Source organism: Notamacropus eugenii, chromosome 1, assembly GCF_028372415.1.
Source record: "Notamacropus eugenii isolate mMacEug1 chromosome 1, mMacEug1.pri_v2, whole genome shotgun sequence".
In the NCBI taxonomy this organism is placed as follows: Eukaryota; Metazoa; Chordata; class Mammalia; order Diprotodontia; family Macropodidae; genus Notamacropus; species Notamacropus eugenii.
In genome coordinates this window covers 26,483,728-26,504,046 of record NC_092872.1, presented here as the reverse complement: position 1 = coordinate 26,504,046, position 20,319 = coordinate 26,483,728, and the positions used below count along the sequence as shown (strand labels likewise).

At 36.0% G+C, this 20,319-nt stretch overlaps 1 protein-coding gene across 8 annotated transcripts in view; it reads right to left on the bottom strand.

Annotated features, from left to right (window-relative positions):
* BNC2 (basonuclin zinc finger protein 2) overlaps positions 1-20,319 on the bottom strand; it is a 512,918-nt gene that overhangs the window by 271,976 nt on the left and 220,623 nt on the right. Inside the window, exon 1 of one of the 8 annotated variants that reach the window (XM_072655829.1) lies at positions 3,262-20,319. This exon is cut by the window's right edge and continues 34,537 nt beyond it. The exons of the other annotated variants lie outside the window; for them this stretch is intronic. Coding sequence (XP_072511930.1) covers positions 3,262-3,264 — 3 coding nt within the window. The 5' untranslated portion in view covers positions 3,265-20,319. The remainder of the gene's footprint in view (positions 1-3,261) is intronic. 8 annotated transcript variants of the gene reach the window in all.

Below are 20,319 nucleotides of genomic sequence, written 5' to 3'. Positions count from 1 at the left end.
AGTACTCTTCCAAATTCTTATGAACAGCTTCACGGCTGAATGTCTCCCAAGAGATTTGGAGAGAATTACCCTTTTTGGTTAAAAGAATGGTAGAAACGATAATAAGAAAGTCAAAGAGAGAGAGGTGGCACAGTGCATAGGGCACTGGGCCTGAAGTGAGAAAGACCTAGGCTCAAATCTGTCCTTAGACACTCACCACCTGAATGACCCTGGGCAAGTCCTTTCACTTTTGTCTGCCTCAGTTTCTCATTAAAGAATGGAGAAAATAATAGCATCCACCTCAAAGGGTTGTTTTATGAATCAAAAAAGAATTTATAAAGCATTTAGCATAGTGCCTTGAAACATAACAGGCACTTAATAAATGTTTATTCCTCCCCAACTTCATATAAGTCTAAATATTGCAAGATGTAATCTTTATGGTATAAAAAACTGGGAATGAAGTAGATGGCAGAGAGGCAGGCTGGCATACAGGATAAAGAACTTGAACTAGGATAAATAAAAAAGCATAACTAAAACTTTAAAAAAAATAAAAGAAAAATAAGAGAATGATAGAATGCTACTAAAAACTGGATTAAATAATTGTGTTTCCTTGCATGTAACTTTGCTTTCGCTATTATCATTGCAACAGTTAAAGGAATTCATGACTTTGTGTGATTCGTTTCTTAAGTGATACTTAAATAATTAACTTTAAGTATTAAAAGCACTACAGGGACTATCTTTATAAACATTGTGCAGAAAAATAATTCTTGGAGTTTACAGAATTCATTTTCAATTAATTGTACCTGTCCTGACTGTGTTTTATTGCATATTTACTATTTTGCATGTTATGCCAAAAAGCACACTGTTTAATGGGTTAATTAATTAAGAATAAGTTGTCATACCATTTGTGAAATTTCTTTTTAAGCAGATACTAGAACTAGACTGATAAATAAGATGGATTTTAAGAACACATTATTTCTCTAGAGTGTTTCAGTTTGGTTTTTTGTTTTTGTTTTTTTTTTCCCATGGGTTACACTGTGCCCAAGAGCTTTTCTAGCTATATGTTATACAAGTTATTCCTCTCATTTCCTATTCTCTTTTCCTCCCTTCTGGTAATTTGGGGATTTCCTTGATCTTAATCAACTTGGCTGCAAATGTTCCTTCTTTATAAATATATATAGTTGCACTCTATATTCTGTTTTGCTCTGCACTAGGTAGCCTTCGATAAAAAGCAGGTGGTATTAGAGATATTTAATATGTTTCATTAGGAGGAAGAAGTCACTCTTTAAAATTTACTCCCAAAAAGGTTATCAGCCAATACTTTTCAATTATCTGGACCCTGCACTGGAACTGACAATACAATAAACAACGTCTAGGCAATTGTGGCAATTAAGCGAAAACATCTTTCAAGAAATCACAGGTCAGCTTTCATTATGGAGACTCTGTTGGATCATTCTGTAGCTAAACACTTCAACACACACTCAAATTATTTGATATGTGTTTTCACTCTAAATGTTACATATAAACTGAACTCTCATTTGTTTTACTATCTGAATAAAATATGATCTGGAATAATCTTGTCCAAGGTAACTTCTGAACACTCTTGTGGTGATAGAACCCTTTGGAAAAAGTCAACAATAATTGGAAATAGTATCTATTTTCACTTAATTTTTCTATGTGCTAGTCTAGACTCTTGTCTTTGCATGGTATTTACATAACACATGATCAGAACCTTGGATTTTCATGCTGTAGTGAATGCCTAGGTAAGGAAACTCACTCTACCAGGACAAACTGGCAACTGTGGCGCAAATTATAGTGTTGGGGCAGTACATGGAGCACAGAGAGGAAAACTGGCCTTTATAGTGTCACAGAGACAATAAAATGTATCACAGATGGAACCTGAATAAAGGTCTTCCTAACTCTAAGGCCAGTTCTCTATCTACTATGCCATGCTGCTTCTTACCTTGCACACAGTAGGTGCATAATAAATGTCTGCTATTGTGAATTGAGAAGGAAAAGGCAAATTGCTCCAGCATCTTTACCAAGAAAACTCCATGGACAGAATCCGGGGTCATGAAGAGTTGGACATGACTGAATGACTGAGCACAACATGAACTGATTCCATTTCCACTATATTACTTGGTTGTACATCATAAATTCCAAAAGAGCAAGAAGGGATCTATACAATTTTTGCATATTCTCCAGTGCCTAGCACAGCTCTTTGTTCAGAATAGTAGCTTAATAAATACTTGTTGAATTAAATTAAATTTATGCAGTAGTAAGTGTTCTCAGTACTTTAAGTAATTCTCTAAGACTATAATTTGCAGAGAAGGTACTTAATAGCATTGGTAGAAAATGGTTCTACACTGGGGAGCTACCTACAGCAAGGAAATTACAGATCTAGACACTATCTTTGATAATATTTATATATTTTTTTATATATACACACACAAAATATGCATATTAAATGATGATACAATGGGAAAAGTCTAGTCTTAATATTCAAAAATACATCATACCTCTAAAAGAATCTATCTGCATGACCAGGAACAAGATTTTAATTTCTCAGTTACCCCCATGTCATTCTGTGCAACTGTAAGTGACAGACGACTTGAGGATCTACACTGATAGGAGCTTTTCTTCTTTGGAAGCTCCCTATAGCAAGTACAGGATTGGAACGAAAAATAAAACAAAACACTATAGGATAATCAAAAAATCTCCAAGTTAGACAGGAAGGTCTCAGAGGTTATCCACTACAAGTCAGACCTGAAACATGTCTCCATCCGTGTAATATCTCTCTCTCTCTCTCTCTCTTTCTCTCTGTCTCTCACTGTATATGTGTTTATGTGTCTGTATGTGTCTGGTAAATGAAAGTGGTATTATCAGGCAAAGTTATGGGGGAAATTCATTTGAGGCATGGTAGGGTTGTGGGTAAATGTATGGAAGCAGGAGAGAGCCTGTTCTTAATTAACTAATACTTGCTCATTCATATTATGACCCTAAATCTCCCAAAACACTCCTTAACAATTCTGTTCAAGATATTTTTTTCAAGAATCACTATCAAGCTCCCTGGTCTATAGTTTGTAGGCTCCACCCCCATTTAAAACATTTAGGGCACTTGACTTTCACTAGCTCCAAGACACTTTTTATTTTCTATGATTTTTTTCAAAGATCAATGACTGTAGTTCAGAATCACCTCTACCAATTGTTTCAGTACTCTAAGGAAGTAACTCCTACAAGCAAGATAACAAATTCAATGATGGTACTTAATTATTTTCTTACCATTTCCTCATATATATTGGGTTTCAACTGCTGTCAAACATATTTGATCCTGCCTTTTGAAGTACAAAGATGATTGTTCTCCTTTGGAGAAAAAAATAGAAGCAAAACAAGGAGTCAAACAGTTCTGCCACCTGTCCACTGCCCGTCACCATTCCTCCAACCAGTCAAGAGGGTTATCCTCTCTTTGATCTTTCTCTTCCCCCTAAATATGGCCCTTTTTGTGTTGTACAACATTTTTTTCTCCTAACTAACTCATTTGGGACCTTGGTCTAACTGATATTTCTTTACCACTTCTTAAAAAAATTTCTCCCCAGTAACCTATCCTCGCTTCCATCTCCCATTTAAGTTTTTTTAAAATAAATTTACTGACAAGTTCCTCATCCAGTCATATCATTCTCATCATGTTTAGCTAGTCCTCCATTCTTCACTAGAATGATTTACATTTCCATTGTCAGCTCTTTATTGGTGAGCTCTTACTGTATCACATAGCCTTCTTTTATGGAGCCAGAAGCTATGGAATCCTACCTATCTCCTATCTCAAATCTGAAATCCATTCTGAGTTTAGGACCTGAATGAACCTATTCCCGGATTTCACTGAAACAAACTCTAAAGACAGATATGGTTATTTTCTCCCAAGATTCCAGTGGTTTCAATTTCATTGACAAGTTATTCCTTATTGATCAAAACCATGTCTAACATAGCAATCCTTTTTTTTTAACTTTCTGAAGAGCACCACAGCTTTCTAGTAGTTTTGTAGAGCTAGACTGGCTGTAAGAGATTAAATAATCCAGCTCCTTAATTTTATTTTCCCCTTCATTCTAAATCTGAAGCCTGTTCAACAAAATCATTTACAGTCAGCTATTTATTTCTCAACTCTGTGGTGCCACCCCATCACTTCTAAAATTCCACTGTTCAAATAGCAGTGTGGAGAAAAATTTCATCTGTGCGCCTAAGGCGTTTAGTTTCCTGCTTCAAGCTTCATAATCTCAAAGAGATGCTTTCCAGGTATAATTTTTTTTAAATCAATGTCATCATTCCTTACATGGATTATCAGAAGCGGATAGTGAGTGGTTGTCACATTTGACAAGTCTTGTGAAGCTCTTTGTCACATCCTGAATAGACACCCAAGGAAAGCAATATGTGGCCCAATTGTTCCTGTCAATTCAACCTATGTAATAACAGCTAACATTATATAGAACTTCAATGTTTGCAAAGCACTTTGTACATATGATCCCATTTACTCCTCAACATCTATGCTTCCTGCAAGGGACTCATCAATTACTACAATATGTATCTCTTCTCTCCATGGCCAATAATTGATATCCTTGTTCCTGTTTACACCTGCAGGCCATCCCCATCATTCTGTGAAAGAAGGTAGGTAGTGTTTCCTCCTTAAGAAATCCAGTTCTATCCTTTAGCCTCTATGGGAAGAGCCTCAAACTTATTAAACATTTCCATTGATTCAATGTTCCTTCTTCCCCTCCTCCTCCTCAGGCTCATATTCAGTTTCTGCTTTGCCTCCTCAAGTACCTATTTCTTCATCTTCTTGAAACAATTTTTCCTCCTTATCAAAGAACAAGGAAGTGTCCTTTTATCCTCTTCGGCAGGAAGAAAACAACCCATACTTTGTACATATATATTTTTGACTGGCTCTAAAATAAATGAATGAAACAAACAAACAAACACAAGAGTATCAGCAGGTCACTGTACTATTTCTGACGTTATCCATACCTAATAAGATTAAAACTCTCATCTCTCTGTGGCTTTCTTTCCTAACTCCTGCACCAACTGGTTGATTTCTGTTAATATCCTAAAATGCAAGCCATCATTCCATTCCAGTTATCTGCTAAAAAGATCTTCTGAAGAAATACTTTCCAACTTCTTCCTTTCTTTTTTTTCTCTGTCACTTTTAGTTTTCTTTTTCCTTGTGTTATCACCTTGTACTATTATTTGGACCTGAAAATGCATAGGACTAAGAATGCATATTCTTAGAATTTATTCCCAATATGGCCTCAAAACAAGCCCTGAATTTTAGATAGACAGGAAGAAAGAAGGAAAGAAAGAAGGAAGGAAGGGAGGGAGGGAGGGAGGAAGGAAGGAAGGAAGGAAGGAAGGAAGGAAGGAAGGAAGGAAGGAAGGAAGGAAGGAAGGAAGACATTTAGTAAGCTGACTCAAATAAAGAAATTACATAAAGGACATATTTTAGTCTTATTACTAGTAGTCAACAGATGTGTGTTTTAGAGTTGTTTTTCACTAGTGTTGATCAAATACCATCTTTGACAAAAGTTTACCTTTTTATAATTATGTCATATATTTATTAAACAGCTGGATGACATTTGGAATAGAAGCTCAACTAAACAGAATCTGAACTTCAGTGGCAATAAGTTTCACTCAAATGAGTTAGCCAACTGAGCTGTGAGCCTACAGAAAATCAGTTCATTACAAATAATAGTCTGGACTTGGCACAGTTGTTATGTTGTTTGTGCTGAATTGCTACTTAAATCTTTGTTTCAAGGGATGGTTCAATAAATAGGGAGGGAAGGAATCTGTTTAGGAATGGAGGTGATGCTAAAATAAGAGGAATCAATAAAAGGTTTCTCTAAAAAAAAAAAAAAAAGATCAAGCATAGCGCTTTTTCTTTCTTTATTTTCCAAGATTCCCTGAAATCCTCTTCCCCAGCACAAAAGGTCAATGTTCAGTTTCCACAGCTTGGGTAAATCTGCTCTTAAAATCTTGTTGACATAACTAAGAAAAATAGGAGATATCGTTAACCAACAACTTTTACGAACCCCTCTTTTACCTTCAGTATGCCTAGAGTGTGCAGGCAACATGAGACCTTTCAAATCAAAGTACTTAATTGCCTCCTCTAATCACTTATGAGACACAATTATCACAAGCTGAAAAAGAGAAGGTGGCCCACTGGCTTCACTGGTATCCAAAAAGTGAGGCTGGGTATCCCCCTACTTCAAATCCTGAGAATGGTTTCAGAGAAAGAAAACTTCACAACATTCTAGATTCTCTAAGTCACAATATGTTTTGGATAGTGGTTTTAAGTGTGAACTGCCAGTCTATCACACACATTCATATTCACATGTTTGTTCAAAATCTTCCCAGTCCAAATGTAAATGATTTTTTGATTATCCATTCTAGTCTCCATACCATTAACATGGATAATTGAGAAATGAGTGTATACGCAATGCTTTCATATTTAAAATAGAATTTAAATGATTCAGTGTACATATGGTAACATCACATCTTGAAACATTATTGTAGCCATTATTATGAAATCCTTCTTTGTTTCATGGTTTGAAATGGGTTCTAATTTTGATATATTATATTCTTTTCATGTCTTCCACTACCATGATATATAATTTGGATCAGCTATATTCTTTCAAATGAAGCATTGGCAGAGCTGTTGCTGTTACTTAGGATAAGTGTATAATCTCGTTGACTTTCTCTTGTTGGGCACGCTGCCCAGTAAATATCAATTTTTTTGAACTACAAATATGGTTTTAATAGATTCTCAGATTTTAAGTTATTAGAATTCGTAGCACATCTCTCCCAGGGTGAGCTGATAATTCACAACAAACCATGTAGATGCAAAGGAGATGACAATGGATCAATCTGTGTGTGAATAAGTTGACACAGTGGTTTTTACTGCATTACTATCTCTCTAACCCTCCCACAATTTTCATATGAAGAAAAATGCTCCAGTCTATGAGAGTTCAAATTAGTCATCATATCCACATTGGGGACTCAGGAAGACTTACTGTAAATCAGCCACTCAGAAACCACATTTGACATATTTTGGTTATAATGTAACTATGAGTTGCATAATATTGCACATATTGATTGGAGTTGGGGGGGGTTATAATGGAAAGTTATTGCCATGAGTTGAAAGTGACCAACCACAAGATAGAAAATTGCTCCCGAAGAACCCACAAAGGCAGTTGCTTTTCCTATAATCTAAAAATCCCCATCTCTAGATGGTGTATCTTATCATACTGTCAAGATTGCATTTTGCCTCTAAGGTACATAGGCATTTTTAACCCCAGATCACAGAATGCAGGACTCCCTTAGTCAAACAGAAATTCCCAGTAGGGAATTTCTTTTTCTTCCTGAGAAACCAGACCAAATGATTAAAACACAAGTCTGTCCCACAGACCTACTCATCCCAGCACTGGTCTAACTGGGCTACGATTCATACAGACTGCTGTTTCCCTGGTAGAATCTTGTTTTCTTTAGTTTTTCCCTCCATATGGAGAATCAGTCCTGTAGGCTACATCGTTCCTGTAAGTAGAATATACTTAATATTAATAAGCATTTTAACTTTCCTTAACTAGGGAAGGACAACAGAGAGAAGAAGGGAGGAGATAAAGAAAATAAAAGAAAGAGAGAAAAAGATAAGAATTCGTTTATATTACTTCATTCATTCATAGAATATAATAACACAACTTGCACCTAAGGGCAGAAAGCCCTAAACTTTGATGTTGTTTCATCTACATGATTCTAGATGGCTACCTTGTAATTTTAATGCTATGGATCTAATAAAAAGAAGTAACCACAAGGAAAAGAAGATGTGTAATTGTACTTCAGCTCCTGCTCCTCTATTCATCTGTTTTCCTTAGAAGATGGCATATTTCAGGAGTTATAGAAAATATCTTTTAGCTTCAGGGATTCATTGGTGCTAGGCTTCAAAGAAGTGTAAAAGTGGAGAATTTTCAGGGCTTGCACTTTGCCTCATATCAGAACAGAGATAACCCTGGGTTCTCATTATGCTAGCCAACTGTGAGCTCTGGCAGATATTATCTTTCTGGAGAGGTTTAGAAAAGACCAAGCCCTATAAAAAAGCATAATTACCCAAATGAAGTACTGAGAGTCTCGTCACTAGTACACAGTCCCCTAGAAGAAGAATTCTTTACCCATGATGAGCCATAAAAAATACAAAATGGCCCTTGGTCCAATGCAAGCCTCTTCTGTCTCTGCAGTCAACAAATCTGAGTAGCAGGCAGTGTTATCCAGAGCTACATCAAAGCATTTCTGTTTTAACACTTTCTACAGACCTACCAACCGCTAGCTCTTCAGGGGGCAGCTGTACAGTACTTACTCTGTTCTAAGACAAAAAAACATTTTTTAAAAGACAGGATTTTTTCCCTTTCCTACAACTTCAGCAATTAGAAATTACAAATGAATTTTTGAAGAACCGTAATATTTGTGATTCAGTTATGATGTACTTTTTAAAGTGAAAATTTCATCCTCTGGTATATCTGTCATTCATAAACAAACAAACACATAAACGAATGAATGAATGAATAATGTTTTGAGAATTAGGGTCCTTGGAGGCCATATCTATGCTATCTGCTCCCACATAACATCACAAAGATTTCTAGTTGAGACTCTAAATATTAAAACTGGAATGTGAACATTATGAGATCTGTAGCCTCACATATTACACATGAGAAAAAATGAAGAATGGTCCAGAACAATTTCCCATGATAGCATGGAAAGAAGAATGACTATTGGGTTTGGAGTCCAAAGTCTTGGATTTGAGGACTACTTTTGGTACATATTTTCCAAGTGACTTTAGGAAAGTTACTTTACCTTTTTAGGCTTAAATTTCCTCAAATTCAAAAGGAGGTGTTAAAAGAGATGTTTCCTATTCTAAGTCTGTGCTGTCCCCAAAAGACATCTTTGTAAATATACAGAAAACACTAATATATGAAGGTCTTTGGTGCAAAGGAAGAGATTATAAACAGAGGACCATATTTTATTTATCCTTGTGCTCTGAACATAGCAGACGCTTAACAAAGATTTATTAAATGCTAGACGAATTCAACATTTGATTCAGTATTTGCTTCAGTTGAGCAAAATGCATTATTAAAGGTATGTCTCCAAGAAGATATTTCTCTTGCATATCTTGACAAAATCAACAAGGGATTTCTCCAACAACTCTCAACTTATCAATATCAAGCTTGGCATAAAATAGGCAGATTCACCTCTGACAAAGCATTGTCAAGGAGGCCATCCCAGTGTAAATGGAAGAGGGACTCCCTATAAATAGTGAGATCATACAAATGTTTCTCTCTGTAGACAATATTGAATTATTTCATCATTCAATAGATGAATTAGATTCATAATAATTCAAAAGAATTTGCTGTAACTATCTATACAGAAAAGGTCAACTAGACAAAGGATGTCTGTTTACCAGTCTGTTGGGTTCCCTTCCTTGAATGTCTTTCAAGAAGAAGCTGGTTAAGCCACTTATAAGAAATGCTATGGTATGTATTCCTTTAAAGTATGGGGCAACTAAATGACTGTTGAGGACTCTTCTAACTCTCAAATTTCTTCTAATTCCATGTTGTGGAGAAGGATTAGACAATGAAGTATATGAATCTTGAACAAACACCACAGATGAAGAATGAGTTCTGTTCACAAATGAATAGAAAGAGAAGGGAGGTATAGATTGCAATTAGCAAAGCACATACATACATACATACATACATACATATATATATACATATATATATATAGGTAGTTAAGTGGTCAATGGATAGAGCACCAGGCTGGGCAAGTCATTTAACCTGGTTTGTCTCAGTTTCCTTATCTGTAAAATAATCTGGAGAAGGAAATGGCCCACCATTCTGGTATCTTTGTCACGAAAACACTAAATAGGGTCACAAAAAGTCAGACACAAATAAAACAAATGAACAATAAAAATAGCACTTTTTTAAAAATCCATTTTCTCTTGAAACCAAAAATATTCTTTTAAAAAACAATATTATTAGGATGAGGTTATGTAAATGCAAGTCACTGAACATCAGTCTCCAAAGATTTAAAACGGGAAGACCTCTCAAAGGACGATGGAGAAGAGTATAATGGATACAACTAAGCTGGGGAGTATTACTGAGGACAAATTGCATCCAGAAAGAAAATTTCAAAACACAAGAGATATGTATTCAGAACACGAGGGCAGTCAATCACATAGGGAGAACAGATAGATGTACAGCTCACATAAAAGAGGATTTAAAAGAAGGCACCCCATGTTTATATTATGAAATGAACAGGAGTTGCAACTGATGAAATGGTTTGGATAAGTTGGGGTCTATACCACTAGAGAGACTGCATTTGATGAGATCAGAGATACAAAGAAGTTGAATGCATGCATACTTATCTAATACGAAAGGGGGAGAGATGGAAGGAAGAAATGTGTAAAACAGAAAAAAAGATGTATTCTTCTTTGTATCCTACTAAAGTAAGATAATACAATCAGAAGACAGAGCATTCATCACAGGGGAAAAAGTGGGGGTGGGGGAATGCAAGAAATGAACTTCAAAAACCATTTCCTGCTTGGAAATTTTCTTCATTCAGAATCACAGGAACACAGAAATAGACTATATGTCAGAGGCCATTTAGTGCAGCACACTCCTAAGCAAGGTTTTTCCTCACTTTATCCTTACACTGCATCTCAAGGCCCTTTGCCATCCTTGTCTCACTCCTGCAGATATTCTTTAGTTAGTTAATGTCCTTCCTAAAAAGTGGTACCTAGAACAAATTACAATAGCCCACATGAGGTCTGACCTGCTTAGAACACAGAAAACCTATTACCTCCTGTGATGCTATTTCTACCTTAAAGCAGCATTTTGGCCTATCACTTCACACCACTAATTCATACTGAACCTATACTCTACTTAAAAAAACAAAAAAATCAGAACCTCCTTCACCATTCTACCCATGAAAGTCTTCTGACTTTGGGGAGAGGCTAAATCAGGACAGCAAATTATATTCCAGAGTTCCCCTTCTGCTATGATCATGTGCATCACTCCCAGTTAGAAACAGGACATGTATCTTGAAACTGTTGCTTCAGCTCTTTGAAAACTGCTTCCTGTTGGTTCTAAAAAGCAGCCTCCGGTGAGTAGTAATGCCCTCAGCATGTGGCACAGAGCATTCCGGTCCATTGTTAGTTACAGTTTCAGCCTCATAAGGCAATCTTCTACTACAAACCTTAGCTCTAGTCAATATCTCCCCTAATTTGAATACTGATTTTGACAAGTGTTGGCCCGAAAGGTTTCCAGGAAATGGACCAAAATTCAATCAAATCTATCTGCATATTTCAACTGTGACTGTAAAAACTACAAGTTGAGTAATAAGAGTTAAGAGCCAAACAAAACACTGAAAATGTATCATCGCACTTATTGTGATGTAGTCTTACGCCACAGTTCTCTCATTAAGCAAACTCTGAACAAATCATTCATTGGTGATTTGTCTGAGATCTTTTAGTGGTTACTGATTCACAAAACCACAGAAAAAAATACATACTCTGCTAACATCCAGGAATGTTGCTACAGCATCACAGATAACCACTATTGAAACAGGGAGCTCTTCTGTGGCACTCATCATAGGATAGAGACAATCATCATTAAAATAATATATCTGAATATCTAATTTATCAAACCGATGATGTTTCAAATCAGCAATGAGCCAACTTGGAGCCAACCAATTAAATCTTCTTAGCATGAAATTAATCACAAACAAGCATTTCATTGTGTCACTTTCACAGTTACACTGCACAGACGGTGAACAGTAAGCACATATTTTTTTAAACCATTCAGGAAAACTTGAAGTCAGTTCACTCTTTCTTTAAGCATGAAACAAGAAATGCTAAGCACTGAGCACCTATGAGCCTCCATTCATAAAAATAATACTCAGGAAGGATGGCATGTTTGTTTGTTTGTTTTCTGCAATTCACTAATGATAATACTGCACAGAACCCAAATTCAGTTAACAAAGAAAAAGAATTTATCAATCAATAAATAAACCCATTTGCAAAGGCAGGGTCAAATGCATAGCTCTTGATTTAGCAAAGATGTATTATTTTCTTTTTCCTATAAATTTACATGCTTTACCTCCCTGGTTTAATATTAATTTCTCAAACTCTTAAACCTAGACCAAAGAGATTCTGAAACAAATGGCAGAGAAACTTACTTCTCTGTGATCCTGTTAGAAAGAAGTTCTGTTTTCTATTCACCGCCCAGATGACAAGACAGTCTTTCAGTTCACACCAGAGATAACGGATGGGCTTTTTTGTTTTGATTTTGCCATGTTTTAGACATGGATTTATGTGACTAATAGTGGTAAACAGAATTCCTTTGCACATCAAACGAAACATTCATTGTTTATTCTAGGAATTCCTAATAGCTTCATGTATAAATAAAGCTTTCTTTCTAATTGGAACACAGTAGCACAGCACAATATAAGAAGACAGCAGGTAGTTCTTTTAATGAACTTTGCCCAGTTTTGATAAAATAGTATCTGAAGGCAATTTGTTCTTTGTGGGTCTGCAGATGAATGATTCAGAAAGAATAAAAATCCAAGAAATAACCTGAGCTACAGAAAACAACTTGGGAGAAAAATCCTGCCCAAGTCCTTGCTAATTAAAATTTCCAGATCTTGCAGTCCTTTATGTACATAAATCCCAGTCAAGTTAAGGAAGACCTGCAGGATCAGGCCTGTACCAAGAATAACTATCCCATCATCACATTAATTGTGTTATTACTTCATAATACTAGCCAGCCAGGTTTACATAGGATAGATTGAATAACAAGATAATCTAACAAACAATGCGCATTTCACATCAGTGTACCAAAGAAGTCTGATTTATATCTGGGGCTGCTTTTTAAATTAATTTATACATTCAAATGTTTTAATTGACATCCACAGACACCTCCATTAGGATGGGTACGAGTCTTTTATGGCTTGAACTTTGATATGAGTTCAAATTTTGCCTCCATATTCTCTGATAATTAAAATATTGTTGCATTACAGCTGCAGCAAGGAGAAATTTTTAGGAAAAAAAAAAGTTTATATTTTTCAAAGACCACCATAGCTGAGGTTCCCAATGTCAGCATTTATCTCGGTAGAAACAAGTCAGCTAGTAAAGTTTTACATAAGAATTGCAACAGGAGACTTATTCTGAAGTTTCAAAGTTAAGGAGGAAGTCTCCACTCATTATCAGTAAGTAGCAAGTCAAACCCTTTATTATTATATTGGCATTCTGCTGTATACTCCAAACATTTCAACCTTGTTTGTTTGTTTTTATTCCATTTCTGGCAACTTGGCAATAAAGAATCCCCCATAGCAATGAAACTTTAGAAAACCAGCATTCCAGACTCCACTCACTCCCTATCTCCAAACCATCCTCCATATTACTGCCAGACTAATCTTTTTGCATGGATCTAGTGAGATAAGAACTCTGCTCAAAAAACTCCTTACATCTAACTCAGTAAAATTCACTTCCTTTGGCTTTTCATCCAAGGTCCTCCACAAGGTAATGAACTAACTTTCTAGACTTTCTAGGCAACAGGGTACAAAAAAGAATGCTAAATAGGAATTAGGGGTTCTAGAGGACCTATGGACAGATCACGGGTCCACTACTACTTACCTATGGTGACCTTAGGAAACCTCTTCAAGCCTTAGTATTCTCAATTGTAAAATAAGAAGAAATGGACCTCTAAAATCCACTGTGTGGGCCAGCCACACTCACTTCTCTGGCTAGTCATCCCACCCTCACCTCACCTCCCCACCTCCATCGTCCTGTATTCTTTTGTCTCTGTACTTTTGGCAAACACTATTCCTGTTACTGGAATGATGTTCTCCTTATTTGCCTATACAATAAGTAATCACCTTTTAAAACCCATCTTAAAAGCTACTTCCCTTATGAAGCCTTCCCTGACTGCCCCATGGAAAATTTTTCCCAAAGCTTTACGAAGAACTTCATTTCACACTTTTCAGATGGAGAAGTCAGAAGACTCCAACTGTCTTAATGGTCTCCTGTGTGACCTTGGGCAAGTCACTTAACTTCTGTCCATCTCAGTTTTATCATATGTAAAATGATGGCTATGGACTATATTAGCATTGTCAAACTTAAATAGAAATGGATTCCTATGGGCCACGTATTGACTTAGAAAACCACAAATTAACATTATGTTCTAATGCATTTTTATTTATTTTGTTACATATTTCCCAGTTACATTTTAATGCAGTTCAGGCAGCATTTATGAGTCTTGCAAAGGCCAACAAGTTTGACATCTCTGGACTGGAATACCTCTAAGATCTTTGAGCTCAAAATCTATGATGTTAGGCATTCTTCCAGCTCTAAATCTTAGTAGTGAACATTAAAACTCACTAGGTTTTCATCTTATTACCTACTAGATTATAAGTTCCATAAGAAGTAGTTCAGAATAGTGGGAGCTGGGAGTTAGAAGATCTGGGTTCAAATGGTGTCTCCAAAATTTACTAGTTAGATTAATATAAGTCAGATGAAGATGCTATTCCATGCATGAGCTATCTCAGAGTTTCTGTGATGAAAGCACTTTGTAAAACTTGAAGTTCTGTATTTAAAATGAGCTATAACAAATGAGCTATTACAAGGACAGAGCTGTGCTCAGCTAAACTTTCTATGTCTCAAACTCAATACATTGTTTTGCAAGTAGATATATTTTAACAGATACTTGTTGACTTAAATGCATAGAATGGTGGGAGAGGAAGAAAACAAGAATTTTTTTAAAGTCTATTTTAAAGTCAATTCAGAATATTAAGAACAAAGTACTTAAAATCCAACACAGTGAGAAAAGGAGTCATGCCTGAAATGATCAAATGAAAAGAATCTCCTAATTCCTCAGTACCGAAAACACAAAACTTTGAATTCTTCAGTTTTCCAACAAACAAAAAGGAGGGAATCATGTTGGGCATATCATAACAGGCTCATTAGTGTTAACACTTTTTCTAAAGACCTAAAGAAGACTCAGGGGACAGCTAGGTAAAGCAATGAATAGAGCTCCAGGCTTGGGGTCAGGAAGACTAGAAATCAACTCCAGCCTCAGACATTTTACTAGCTGTGTGATTCTGAATGAGCCACTTAATCCTGCTTGCCTCAGTTTCTTCATCTGTAAAATGAGCTGGAGAAGTGGCAAATCACTCCAGCATCTTTGCCACGAAACCTCAAATGGGGGTCACACAGAATCACACACAATTGAAAGATGACTTAACAACAAAAGAAGACACAAAAAATTTCTTCCGGGCATATTCTGGATTCTTTGAAATCTGTCATTTTAAATCTAATGAGGCTCTTAAGGCTAAAGAATTTACCCAAGTAAGAAAATGAGGGATTTAATTTGGACATGATATAAAAGCTTCCTTTTTTTTTAACTTCTTGAGAGATGTTTGCTTATAGGTCCGTAATATGTTTATTTCTACACACACACATATACATATGTATACACATATATATATGTATGTGTATATGCACATATATGTGTTTTAGATCATAAATTCCTAGAGGGCAGAGACGATGTGTCTGTGTAGGCTTATATCATACAAATTCAGAAAAATGTCCCTCAAAGCACTTAGATGTTTTCAGTGAGAATGATGGCTTTATAGCCGTCCCTCTTCTTTACGGAGTCAGGTCAACATGTCAATATGTAAAATGTGATTTCTATATAGTGTGTTAATTCCCAGAAGAAACATAGAGATGTGATCTCTCTAAAACCTAGAGAGGAGCCTGGGCTCAAAGTTGTTGTGACATCCTATAGTCACACAGTGAGTGGGTGAGGCAGGGTTTGAACTCTGATCTTCCTAATTGCAAGACCGACATATCAACTCAGTAATATATCTCCAATTGGTATTTACTAAACACTACAAATAATACTTGTATAGTATTAGAAGTTTCTTCATAGCAAAATAACATTTTCTTTCTGAAACCAGCCATGGAATACCCAATAAACATTACTGTTTTACCTCTCAAACATTTAAAAACAGGAGGTGTCGGCTTTGGAGTAAATAGTCAATGACTGCAGTGATGGGTTCTATAAAAAGGAGATACCATCACAAATCAGCAGGATTAATTAGCACTTCTTGAACACTAGACCCACATGAGAAAATGCTGGTGGTCTCATACTGGAAGATAAGACAACTTTGAGGATACCAAGTGATTGGTATCTGTCTCCCTCTATTCACATACATACATATATAGATGGCACTGCTATTGAAAGAAGGCCATTAAATATACAAAAACACTATTATATATCATATATCAAGTCTCTTACTTTTACAAAATAAAAAAATAGTCTAAACATTTATGGTGAGTAAACTGAATGAAAACATGAGAATCAAACAGGGAAGCATGCACAGATGGTATTTATACCAAACCACACCTTTACAGTTACACCACTCACCAAAAAAAAAATACAGTGCCACTGCTTATCATTTGTTGATTGTAAAATTGGTGGAACAAGATGTGGCCTTAAAGTCTCTCTTCCAGCAAGGTGTCTCAAATGTTGAGATCACAAAAGATTGCTCAAAAGACGCAAGAGACACAAACTAGTTTGTTGACCCTTTGATTTGTTTTGGTTGACACCAAAAGAAGCAGAAAAAACAGAAGGTCTAAGTTAGTCAAATGTATTTGAGGTCTAAGCTAATCAAATATGTTTGCTACTGTGGTGAAAGATGGAGAACATAAGCACAAAACAGTTCTTCTAGGCCTTTTACAATGCCAAGAAAAATATAAAGACTTCTAAATGAGATGCATAAAAACTCAAGAAGTTATGACCCAGTAATTAACTCAGGAAAAACCAAGTGGATGAAGAAAGCTTATTGTAGCTAGATGTGGTGGCCCATAGCTGTAGTCCCTACTGCTGTAGGAGGGTTGAGTTCATCAGTCATCTTCATCAAGTCTGGCACCAATTTGCTAAATCCCTAAAAGAAGAAGGTCACAAGGTTGCCTACTGGAAGAGCTTAAAGTTTCTGTGTTGATAAGAACTAGAGTCAGGCCAATGAGTCAAAGCTGCACTTCCAGCCCACAGAGAGACAAAGTCTCCAAAATAAAAAGAAAACAAATAAAAAAAGAATGATTGTGAGTTGGATAGCCCATTCATTTAGTCCACTAACATACCTATCATAGAGAGATATAACTGTCTGTCCACTGTAGGTAGAGAGAACAGGACAGTAAAAAGAGAGCTGAGAGTATAAGAGAACAAGGCATAAGATACGTATGACCCAAGTTTTGCATGGGTACCAAAGAAGCAATCACTGATCTGTAAGTCCAGTAAACCGTGGCAGATTCCCTGTGATGTACCTATGAAGACCAGGTTAAGAACCATACAAAGGATGAGAAAGTGTGAATGGGTTACAATATGTACCACTGGAACAAGTGATCCTATCAAAGAGATTATGAACCAATTACTATAATACTGAAGTATTGAAAATGAGGGCTTAAAGGAGAAGAGAGCACGATGTCATTTCTGCTTGGGAAGTGGCTAACTGCCTCTTCTTCAGGGCTAAAAAAAGGCTGTCTCCTCATCCTTTATTAGCATTCACTGCTAAACACTAGGGTAACACCCATCCATAAAGTGACATTTTAGTAAAATAATTTTCAATCCTGATGAAAAATATGAGTTATAGGATGTTCCTAGAAGTTTTATTGGTTTCTTCAAGGGGATATTCTGTGGGAAATGTATGAGAATATAATCTTATGGTACAAAAGCTTGAAAGTCAGGAGACTGATCATAATTCTAGCTCTTCTGTTAATCAGCTATCAATATTACCTGATCTTGGGTAAGATATTTCAACTCTGCAGGCTTCAGTTTCCTTCCTTACCTGCAAAATGAGGAGGTTGAACAAAAGATCTCAATGGTTCCAACTCCTAGCTCTAATCTTCTATGATTTAAAAAAAGAACACTTTTGGACCACATAGGACACATGCATATCATTTGTTGGGGCTAAAGAAAACTTGATAGAGATCAAATTCTTTCTCTCCCTTACTCCCCAACACTGTTTTATAAATGAAGAAATGAAGGAGAGGGAGATGGGTCTTGACTCCACATCTTTGTAAGAACTCATTCAATCAAGTGTTCTAAATTGAGAAATAATAAGTAGTTGTCCTGCTTCGAGTTTGGGGGGAGGTAAGGTGAGGAGGGAAGGAGGGACAATCAACAGACAATGATTCCCTTGCCCCTAATTTAAAACAAAGAGGGTATGGCAAGTGACCTTCACTTATGCAAAAGATATAGAATATTGCACAAGGGAATATAGTTTGAGTGTTCTGTTGTTAAAGACCCAAAGTATGTGCTGTCTTTTCTGAAGCCTAATATCCTTAAAGCATAAGTTGTTTACATCTGAAAAACTAGAAACAGGATAGAGTCAGGAAACCTTGCTCTGACACTTGTGTGAGCATGGGCAAGTCATCAGAGTCTCTCTGAGCCTCGGTTTCCTGATCTGTAAAATGAGGCGAATACTGCTTTCACTCTTTACCGTATGGAGTTGTCAGGTGGCAAATACTTTGTAAACCTTAAATTTAAATTAATATTATAAATTATCCAGCACTCATAAGAAAAAAAAAACCTAAACACATGAGGGGTTTTTGTGGTAGTAGTGGTCTCATAGAAAGCATCAAAAATAACTGTATGAAAAGTATGTTGAAAAGCTCTTAAAGATACAGAGAACTCAACGTCTTAGACCTCTAGTACTTTCAAGAAAAGTCTCATTTTACTGCCATTTTCTTTCTCTTCATTCATGAATTTAGTTTCCTCTGTTACCTATCACCAGGTATATGCAAGTAATGTAGTATATCCTATTCACTTATATTTCTAAATGATTAAACCAAATTTCCTTAAATATATGTATTGTGTGTATGCGTGCATGCAAAGTAAAGCACACTTGAATTCATGCACTTCTACCGGCTTTCCTAAACTTATCACAATGTGACCTTTTTGTTCTATATTTCTAGTAATTAAAACAAAAGACTAGTCAATATATGCACATGGTCGGAAAGTGAAACATCATGACTTCCTTGTCACTAGGAAACAGTAAGAATATTAGAAGAACATGACAAACAATCATCTCCTTAAAAGGAAAAATCTTGCCTTATTTAAACCATGTGTCTCTCCCCTAATAATAGCAAGCATTTCTATAGGACTTTAAGATTTGCAAAGCTCTTTGCAAATCTTATTTCATTTGGTCTTCAGAACAATTTTGAGAGGCAGGTGCTATCATTATTCCCAACGTACATATCAGAAAACTGATTCAGGCAGAGGTTATGTGACTTCTCTAGGGTCACACAACTAGTACGTGTCAGAGAGGATCTGAATTCAGACTTTCTGACCTGACCTAGCTTTCTAGAACAGTGCTCCATACAGTTAGCCATTAATAAATGTTTGCTGTGTTGTATGGTTCTTAGAAGCTAAGGATTCCATCTTTAAATGGCACCAATAGATGGGAACATAGTGATAAGATCACTACATGTTATCAGGAGTAAGCTGCTGAGGAAGAAGAATCGGATTCTCTGGGTTAGGAACTACCAACTCCTTCTACATCCAAATTAGCAGACATTCTATATGACTCCTGGGCCACTATCTTGTAAGAGATTGAAGTCATTCAAAAGAAACACAATGAATACATGTTAACTAATGGATTGACGGTATTTTTCCTGACTACTACTTGGTTGTGTGGGAAAAAAGCATATATTTTCTAAACTAATAACACGAAGCAAAGAATTATTATTCAAAAATAAAAAAAATTAGAAAATACCCTTAATTTCCACATTATGGTAAGCTAACATATAAACTGATAAAAGAGAAAGGAGAATAAGATGGAATAGAAAAGGGAAATAAAAAGAGGACACCGAGATAAAAGAGAAAAAAAGGACAGAAAAACAAATATAAATGAAAAATAGGAGGGAGGGTTGGAACATAGAAATTAAGCCGAGAAGACACAAGTATTTCTCTTTCTTGGGGACACTACTTTCCTCATAACTCAGTAGTAAGTAGTTCACTTGGGCCACAGGCAATCAGAGTATGCTATCACCTGCACATCATGGTCATTTGATCAACTATCCAACTAATCCTTTCTACACTAAGAAACAGTTTGTCTGCTTTTAATTTCAAACTTCAAAGTTTATTTTTGAAATAAAAGTTTATTTTCCCAAGGGATTCTAAAGAGTTTACACATGTGTAAATGAATGACTTATATTTTAGAAATTTACTTTGGAACTTTAGAGGTGTTGGTCAA